Raw genomic sequence first — 9,269 nt, forward strand, 5'->3', positions numbered from 1 at the left:
TGTTTCATTTTTATTGCTGATAATCATGCTATCTAGCTTTATTACATTTGTTATTTCACCTCTACAGATAAATTAGGGCTCAATCTACGAAAAGTGGAAACTCAATTTTGTATGTCAAATTCGAACAAATAGAGACCTTCATTTTGTGCCTTAAAATACTCTTACATATACAACAATGAGCTCACAAAAAACAATGTAATACTAGAAACACTAGTACATTTTTTTCCAGAAACAACAATGTAATACTAGAAACGCTAGTACATTTTCTTCTTTTAAACCCATTCGTAATAGGTGCCTCATAGATTGAATAAGCAATAAAAGAATACCAATCATTTGATGATCGATCGATCCTCTTCCAAATTTTTCCCCATAATAAAGTAAGCTTGTGATGGAATCAAATTCCAAATGATCTACAGGTTGCCTACATTAAATTAGGAAATCAGCACGTACTACATTAGAGGCCGAAATTTTCTTTTTCCTCAGATTTCTTTGGTCTCCGTAGAGGGCTTCTCCTAGCAGGTTCACCGGAGTCCTTGTGTACAACAGGTTCTTCTCCATGTTCAGTGTTCCTGACTCTCAAAAGGTTGCTGTTCGAGGAAGCAGATCGCATGGCTCTTGGCAATTTTAAAGGGATATTTGCTTCGGCTGTACTGCTCTCTGCCTTTTTACTTGCTGCTACATTGTCAGCTGCACAGCTCTCTACCTTTTCCGGTAGATCTACATGCTCACTTTGTACTGATGTTGGGGCTGCTGGAACAAGCTGAATAGTGGATTTCCGCCATTTTTTCCTTTGGATGGGCCTTGGTGCATTTGATTTCTCCTGCAACAAGTTCACAAACATAGTAAATAACAATACGGAAGTATCTAGATAGGATACAGCACAAAGATATTGTGGTAAGAGAACGTACAGTTGTATTCCCAATATCAGCCAAAGGCTTTCTTTTGGCACCATTTTCTTCATGTTGCTCAGCAGGCCTTTCAGTTAATGCACTCTGAAGTAATGTTGCACCTTGGGTGGCAAGATCTCGATCGTGCTCTACTTCTTTAGGAGGTATGCAGTCCTCTTTGCTCTCACCTTCTCTATTACTGCATTTATTGGAGGAGCAGCCACAGGAGCCAGAGCAGCTTCCTCCGGATGCACGGCATTCACACTTCATGGTCTTGCAAAATGACTGTTTGCTACACGTACAGCAAATAGTAGTTGTAGAGTTCTCTTTTACAATATCAACTAAATCTTCTTCCCCTTTTAAACTTCCACCATCAGTGTCCAATGACTTTGAATCAGACCCTGATCGACCACCCTTCCTAGAGTTTCTCTTCTTTACCATAACATTATTTTCCTCCCACTCGCCATCAGACTCCTCGTCATGGTAAGAATACTCTGAATCAGAAGTATCCATGTCCTCCAATAGCTCTGAGTTGTTACCCGGAAACTTGAAAAACCCAGAGCTTCTAATACCCTAATAAAATCAATGAAGAAAATAGTGAGTTGCAAGGAACTATAACAGATTATGAAATGCCCAAGTTTTTCACAATTAATAATATATAAAAGCACAATATGGAAGAGCATATATACCTGTCGCAGGTCATAAGTTCTCACCTCACCACGAGTTGCGAGCACCTATGATCCATAATGTAATTAATTCGTTCAAAATAAAATGCCAAAAATTTTAATTTATAAAGGACATGTAAGAATTAGTTTATAATGACAAACCTGTTGTATTTGCTGTTTGACTTCTGCATTTTGTTTTTCCAATTGTCTAACAAAACCATTTAGTTTGACCACCTTCTCTTTCAACTCCTTTATCTCGGAGTCCTTCTCTCTACATTCGAGCTCTCTATCACGTACCATGCATCTTCAAGCAAAACAAAATAAAATTAGTTTGGACAAAATGAGCATCATGATACTAACTTTTGAATATCCATATGAGCTATAGTCATTATCTAATACAATATCGAAGCAATTCTTTACAACCAAAATAAAAAGCTTCTCCTGTTAAATAAATTAATTAATTAAAATCCAAGAGTACTGATGTAAGATCTTCAAGTACCCCCATCACCATGTATCAAATTGCTTACCTCATCTCCTACGAGTTTCACAAAATTAACAATAGCTCTAAAGTAACCAGTACCTGGAGGATGAAGCCAAATTGAAAAGATAATTCATCAAGCTTTTGGCTTCAGCAAGTGAACGAACTTGGTTCCAACGTCCCCTGCCACTAAAGACACGTTCACGCTCTTCTGCCTCAGATAGTTGTGAGGCCATTGAGACTAAGGCGCTTGAAGATGTTGCAAGCATATTTTCAAGTGCAAAGATCCTTGAATTTCTTGCACCAGGGGACATAGTTTCAGGGCATTCACTGCATGAAACCAAGCATCAAAAGCTGAGGTGATGATAACATGGAGGAGATATTTAACAAAAATGAGATCTGATATTAAAGGTATACAAAAGTAAGCAGCACCTCAAAATATTCTGCTTTAGCATTTCTGCTTCTTCCTTCAGCTTTGCAATCTCTTGTGCCATCTTGGTTCTCCTGGAATATTAAAATTGGTAAGTCGCCTTAGTTTGGGTCAAATGTGTTGGGATATAGGAATGAGGGAAATAAAGCAAAAATTTCTACCAATTCAAATTAAAGAAAAAGAACTTAAAGCCACTGGCTACATATCGGAATGACAGATCTCCATAGCGCTAATGCAACCATCCAGAGAGCTTGATACAGAAATTTGGTAAATGTGCAAAACATGATAAAATAAAATAGAAACTCACTCTTCCATTTGGCGTTCATACTGAGAGCGAACCTCATGTACCCGTACAGTGACTTCTAACTCATGCTCAATTCCTTGCATTAATGCCTTCACAACAGAGAAACACGTTAGCAGCATTTCACAGGTCAAAAAAAAAATGCAACAAACAAATGTCTTGAAACCCAGATTAATCTTACCTGTGCTCCAGGACCATTAGCTATACCAGCACAAGAGTGATAAACAGAGAAACATGAACACAAGTTAGAAGATTAGTAAGCCATAGGTGTACATTAAATTTAACAAGTTTTTGTTCTAACCAGAGCTGTCTCGAGAAGCAGCCTTTCGAGACTCAAGAAGCTCTTTAAGTCTTTTTGTTGCCATAGATGCCTCTTCTGTCTTACGTTGCAGAACCTGGCACATAAACATGAGCTTCAGCAAGAAACTCCTAACATCCATGCAGAGGGAAAATAGCTTAAGTTACCATCTTTTGCCTCTGATTCAATGCCAATAGTTTGTGCATCTCGTACTCATTCCTCCTTCCCTCCTTCTTAAGCTGTGGGGCAATAAGCAAGTCACAAAGTCCGTAAACAAAAAGTTTACTTTTAAAAGAGAAGACAATTCAAAAGCCCTAATAAGCACAATTGTAAGTAATAATGAATAGAAATACAAAAATAATGTGGGTGGTATAGTATTCTCAATAATAGAAAGATCACTTGCCAGGTGTATTTCTGTGGATGAGCAAGAAAAGCCCAATTATTTTGGTTGTATTCATATATGATGGCTTATCTAAAGCACTGCTGGAGAGGTTTGCTAAAATGTTTACAAAAACTGCTCATCACTGGACTTATTGTCATATACATTGCTCAAATTTTAGACCAAGTCATTGAACAGAATTATGTTTAAGTAAAATGAGACAATCGAAAACAAGACTGAATAAATTAAAATAAATATATGAAAGGGGCATTTAAAGCATCCTTAAATTACAACTACTAAAGAGAAACATAAAACAATACATTATATTTACCTGAAGCACTTCTTTTTCCCGCATTGCTTTCCATGATCTAAATTGCTCCGACTCTTGCTTGATTTTGTTTTGCAATTGGACCTGTTTAGGTGCCAAGATCAGAAAACAAAAATATAGTCATAGTGAATGAATTTAGAGAGACTTTTCTTTTGTGACCCATCAATTTTTACCTTCTGAGTTTTTATACGATGAATCTCATCCTGCAACCTCTTTGCTGCATCATCACTTTTCTGTTTTTGTCTTAAAATCTGAGCTTGAGCTTCTTGTTTCTTTTTCAACTCAGAAACCTGAAGGCAAACATTTTTAGTTCAAACAAAGTTAAAAATAAAAAAAAATAAAAAATTTATAAAAAAAAAAAGGAAAGAAAAGAAAATTGAAACAAGAATTACAAACTAAAGAGCTGACCTGAGCTTCTAAACCATTTAGCTTCTGAATGTATTCTTCCTTGAGCCTTTGTGCACCATCATCAGAAGTCGATGAAATACCACCAAGTTTATGCCTCAGATCCTCAATTTCTTTCTGTCAACATACAAGGACTCAGAACAATGAATCTTCAATAAGGAGCCCACATTCAATATTTTATACTCACCTGCAATGCCTTTTTTTCATGTTCCAGTTCAAGAACTTTTTTTTCATAATGTTGTTTCAGGACAGAAGAATCAGTACCAGCAAACCGCTTCATCTCAGCCTAATTGACACAGCATGGATCAATATTACAGGTTAGCATTGAAAACTAAATACACTGGTCATTGCATAAACACGGATACAATTACACATAAGTTTTAAATGGTGATGTACATACCTCTTTTTGCTGAAGTTTCTTATCCAATTCTTTTAGTTCCATGTCCAGTCTTTCTTGTAGAGAGGAATGCTCTAACTCCTTCTCTTCAATCTCATCACCTAAATAAAAAGATAAAAATAGGTTAAAACATAATTGAAACGTTCAATTAAGACAGAAATAAAATACATAATAAAATAAGTTACATAAAAACCTTAAATTTTGTTAATAGGCATGAGCATAAGACTGAAAAGAATAATATATCATAAAATAAGACAGAATAGGATAATATATCATAAAATAAGTTACATAAAAACCTTTAACTTTGTCAGTAGACATGACTAGCATAAAGATCAATTCAACTGCAACATACCAGCTATATCCTTTGCATCGGAGACAGATGAGTGCTCACTGAGATTGCCTAAATAAGCATTCTTAGAGGGTAATACTTCATCGTCTGATTCCAAGGAATAAGGAATACCCTCACGCTTTATGCTATTTAAATGTTGTAATCGCACTAACTCTTGCTCCAAATCTTGAATTTTTGACACGTACCTCTTGACCAAATTAATTTCCTGTAACATGTTTTCAAGAATTTTAATAAGCAAAACTATGTGCTTAATAGAAACAGATTTATATGTCACTTTAAAGTAAAACTAGATGACCATGCCTGATTTCCCAGAGACTCAATCTCATCCCATGATTTTCCACTCCTTGCTGCTTCAAGCTTCATAATCAGTTGGTCTTTTTCAACCTGAATCAGAAAGTTGCACATCACCTAAATGGAAATATGGCAACCTACACATATGGTTCAATTTTAAGTGTTGCTATTAATAAATACCTGAGCATCAAGAGCGCGTTGAGCAAAATGCTCACAGCTGATACGACGTTCTTGAAGTTCACGTTGCAGCTCAGCGTTGCTTTGTTCAAGCAATGATATTTTATGCTTCAAAATCTGGATTTCCAGAGAGGATATGTTAATTTCGCAATCATAGTTTAGTCATGACAAAGCTTCTACTAACTGCAGTACCTGAAGCTCATCAAATGAAACACTAGAGTCACCACGATAATAAAGCAACTCTGTCTGAAGCTGCTCAATTTGACCACGCATTTTTTGCATCTGAGCTGCAACAGGATCACGATTTATCTGCAAGATGAAAACTAAATGAAAAGAAAGCCCAGAAAATTAAAGAAATTAAGTACAATAATAGAACTGGAACTTACGACTGCCTTGTTTTGAATGTTACGAGCTCGGTTTGCATACTTCAGGGTATTGAGAGTCTCCTCCGCATTTGTGTCAGCAGGGCTAACACACGCTGGAACAAAAAATCAGAATAAAAACCAAAAAAGAGGCAAGTATAGATAGAATTAGGATTCCGTTTTATATTGTTTAATTGACAAAATGTTGTTGGAGACTAACATACCAATCATAACGGTTTTGCTATTTCCTCCAAGTGAGTCCTAGTAATTTGAAAACACTCAACACAATTTAATTATAAACATAAAAATGCAGAATAAAGAATAGATAGCCTTCTGTTAATATAAGAGCAGAAATATCAAGGAAAGATAGAAAAGAGTTGACATCCAATCATATTCTAATATATACCTGTAATAGGCGGGTGAGCTTGCTGTCACGGTATGGGACATGCCCTCCCTCTTTCCTTTTCTTTTCATCTCCAAGCGCACTGATCACATTCCCAAGGGACAGTAATCCCTTATTTATATGAATGCCTGACAGCACATTATAAAATGATGACAAAAGACAACTGAATAAGTAAAGTGTACTTTGTACAAATTTATGGCTTTGTTATAAAGAGGAATGAAGATGAATTCTTCATACCTTCTTTTAGACGCAATCCATCTGCACCTGTCCGTTTAGCTCGTTCAGAACCAGCAAGGTCCACCAAGTGAAGCTTCGCGCTTAAAATATCATCAGCAGTGTCGCCATTTGACCCTTGGACTTTCTTTTGCTCCATAGAAATTGTAAATATGGCATGAGAACGACTGAAGGCCAAAAAAAAAAAAAAAAAAAAAACATGAGAAATTTCATTCTTGATGAAAGATTATTGCAACTCATTACGACCTGAGGACTGCACAATTGAAAAATAGACCACACAACTAATTTGCTAAAATAAAACTAGTCCTTGAATAGAGAACTAATGTAGTAACTAACTTCAGCTCACTGTCATCACAAAATTTTCGGAGTTTCATTAGTGTAATACCTGGATTGGCTATTCATATTAGTGCTACCAGTAGCACGAGCAATAGACCCACGAGTCAAGTGCGACGCCATCTCTGCCTTTGACCTCACCTCTGCCTCCGTAACACCGGCTAATGTGATCCCACCATTGACTGTTTCTCTAATTTGTATGGGAACTCTAGCAGGGCCACAGTGCTTCGTTGCATCGCCTTTAGATAATGCAGGTGGACTTGTTTCAAGAAGATCAAACACTTCCTCTTTGAAAATCTGATCAATTTCAAACATTTTCTTATTAACATTCTCATATAGCACAATCATCAATACAATGAACAATGTAATACTCTGCTAAGTTTACCTCAATAAACGACACTCGAATTAAGAACTCGGTTGAACCCCTCATCGACTCAACTCGAGAATAAATCGTTTGCATAACTTGAGGGATAATTCCACCAGCATTGTCTTCCCCATTATAATTAGTTCCCATGGTGTAAGTTTTCCCTGACCCCGTCTTCAGTAAAACAAATACAAATTAAATCATCATACACTCAAATTCAGCACTAAATGAAGAAACCCAGCTTGCAAATCAAGTAAAACACATTACAATTTACAAACAACCACAAACAGTTTATACCAACACCAAAAATCCAGAAAATATGCAAAATTAAGCAATTAAAAATAACAATCAATCATAAATTTCATCCAAAACACCCAAAATTTAATAATTAAGCTACTATTTCAAAAGAACTAACCTGCCCATAAGCTAGTACTGTTCCATTATAACCCTTGAACAACGCATCAACTAAAGGAGCAACACATTCATCGAAAATTCGAGAGCACGGTGTTCCTCCATTTCCAAAAACATAATCAAACGTGAAGGAATGAGACCCAATTTGCACCTAAATCCACAAAAATTCACACAAATTAACCCTAATTTTCAAAAAAAAATTGCTAAGAAATTAAAATCAAAGAAAAACCCTTTAATTACTAACCTGAGGTTCGCCGGGAAACACGGTAATGCAATCGGTACAACCGAGGAGAAGCTCAGGAGTAATCAAAGGACGAACATTTACAGCGACACGAACACATTCTTTGTCCTGTGTACTCTTTCCGTCGCCATTGTTGTTCTCCATGTAGTTAAATAATCAAAATAAAAAAAAAAAAAAAAAAACCCTAGAAAATTGGGGATTTTTTCCGATCGATTAATTAAGGTGAAAGCGAGAAGAACACGAAGAACATTCAATTGAATCGAGAAATTTGGGGGAAATTGTTTGAGCTTCGAAGATTGAAAATGAGGAGAGAGAAAGGGGTAAAATGGGGAATTTAAGAGAGAGAAAAATGGGGAGAGAATTTGAAAATGGAAGAATGGTGGAATTTGAATTAATGGAGTATGTTGGTGCGTATGATTTTAGGGGGGAAAGAGGGACCAAAAAAGAAGAAACCAAATTGTTTTGTGAAATTAAATTGTTTCTAAGTTTTTTTTTTATTAATTTTTTTTTTATGGGTTTGTGATAGGGGTGAAACAAACTCGGTTTAAAACCGAACCAAACCGAAAACCAAACCGAATAAGAAATTTGGTTTGGTTTTTTTCGGAAGTGGTTCGGTTTCGGTTTTAAAAAAAAAAAAAATTCGGTGTGTGGTTCGGTTTCGGTTTGCAAAAATGAAAAACCGAACAAAACCGAACCACACCGAAATATAGGCCCATACTAAAAAAAACCCTAGCCCAACATATTTTTACCCTTAGTATATATAGGAAAAAACCCTAATCCCCCCTCTCATTTCTCTGAGTTCCCCCTCTCTCTCCTCTTCTCTGCCCTCTCTACTTCTCCGCCCTCTCTCTCCTCTTGTTTGTCTCACTCTCTCTCCTCTTCTCAGTCTCACTCTCTCTTCTTTCTTACGCCCTTTCTCCACTTTTACTCCCATGTCCTCTTTTCCCCACCAACCCGCATCACCATCAACTAAGGTTTCGAGGTTTTTCGAACTCCATAAGTGCATAAACTATGGTTTTTCATTTCGTACAACATCAATTAAAGGGTTTTCATGTCAAATTCGACCATGAAAACTCTAGATCTAGAGTTTTCATGGTCGAATTTGACCTTTAAAACCCAAAATCGACGTTTTTTGGTGGAATGTGAGGACGTGAGGTAGTTCTCTTTTTCTTTCGTTTAATTTAATTTGGTTTAAGTTTTGTTTTTCTACATTATTTTTGTGGTGGTTTGTGATTGAATTGTGATTTGTGGTGGGTGCGTAATTGCGGATCTAGGTGATTTTGTTTGGTTCGGTTTTGATTGGTGTGGTTTGGTTCGGTTTTTTTTGCTAAATTTGATGTTTATTTTCCTTGATAGGAAAATTCGGTGTGGTTTGGTTTTTTTTTTAGAAAACCGAAATTTAGGTGGTTTGGTTTGGTTCGGTTTTAAAATTAAAGTGGTGCGGTGTGGTTTCCAAAATCTAGAAACCGAAATATGGTGGTTCGGTTTCGGTTTGGGCAAAAAACCAAACCGAAAACCGAACTTTCACCCCTAGTT

General features: G+C 36.3%; 1 protein-coding gene across 1 annotated transcript; it reads right to left on the bottom strand.

Annotated features, from left to right (window-relative positions):
• Positions 1–147: 147 nt before the first annotated feature.
• LOC145614540 (kinesin-like protein KIN-4C) lies at positions 148–8,149 on the bottom strand. The gene is made up of 27 exons (XM_081669597.1): positions 7,737–8,149; positions 7,497–7,643; positions 7,103–7,255; positions 6,770–7,014; positions 6,388–6,551; positions 6,154–6,278; positions 5,972–6,008; positions 5,772–5,863; positions 5,578–5,694; positions 5,389–5,502; positions 5,218–5,301; positions 4,921–5,122; positions 4,572–4,669; positions 4,359–4,457; positions 4,175–4,288; positions 3,940–4,056; positions 3,770–3,850; positions 3,227–3,298; positions 3,063–3,156; positions 2,943–2,962; positions 2,768–2,853; positions 2,463–2,534; positions 2,133–2,360; positions 1,715–1,856; positions 1,577–1,621; positions 909–1,460; positions 148–820 (listed from the first exon to the last, which is right to left on the bottom strand). The coding sequence occupies exons 1-27, from the start codon at positions 7,875–7,877 to the stop codon at positions 455–457; spliced, it is 3,807 nt and encodes a 1,268-aa protein (XP_081525723.1). The 5' UTR covers positions 7,878–8,149; the 3' UTR covers positions 148–454.
• Between the last annotated feature and the right edge of the window lie 1,120 nt (positions 8,150–9,269).

Source organism: Chenopodium album, chromosome 25, assembly GCF_948465745.1.
Source record: "Chenopodium album chromosome 25, dcCheAlbu1.1, whole genome shotgun sequence".
NCBI lineage: Eukaryota > Viridiplantae > Streptophyta > Magnoliopsida > Caryophyllales > Amaranthaceae > Chenopodium > Chenopodium album.

Coding starts and splice junctions, on each gene's coding strand:
- LOC145614540 (XM_081669597.1), bottom strand. CDS start 7,877: ATGGAGAACAACAATGGCGACGGAAAGAGTACACAGGACAAAGAATGT. Junction 4,670..4,920: donor CGATGCAAAGGATATAGCTG/GTATGTTGCAGT, acceptor CTTTTTATTTAG/GTGATGAGATTGAAGAGAAG. Junction 2,854..2,942: donor CTAATGGTCCTGGAGCACAG/GTAAGATTAATC, acceptor TCTGTTGTGAAG/GCATTAATGCAAGGAATTGA.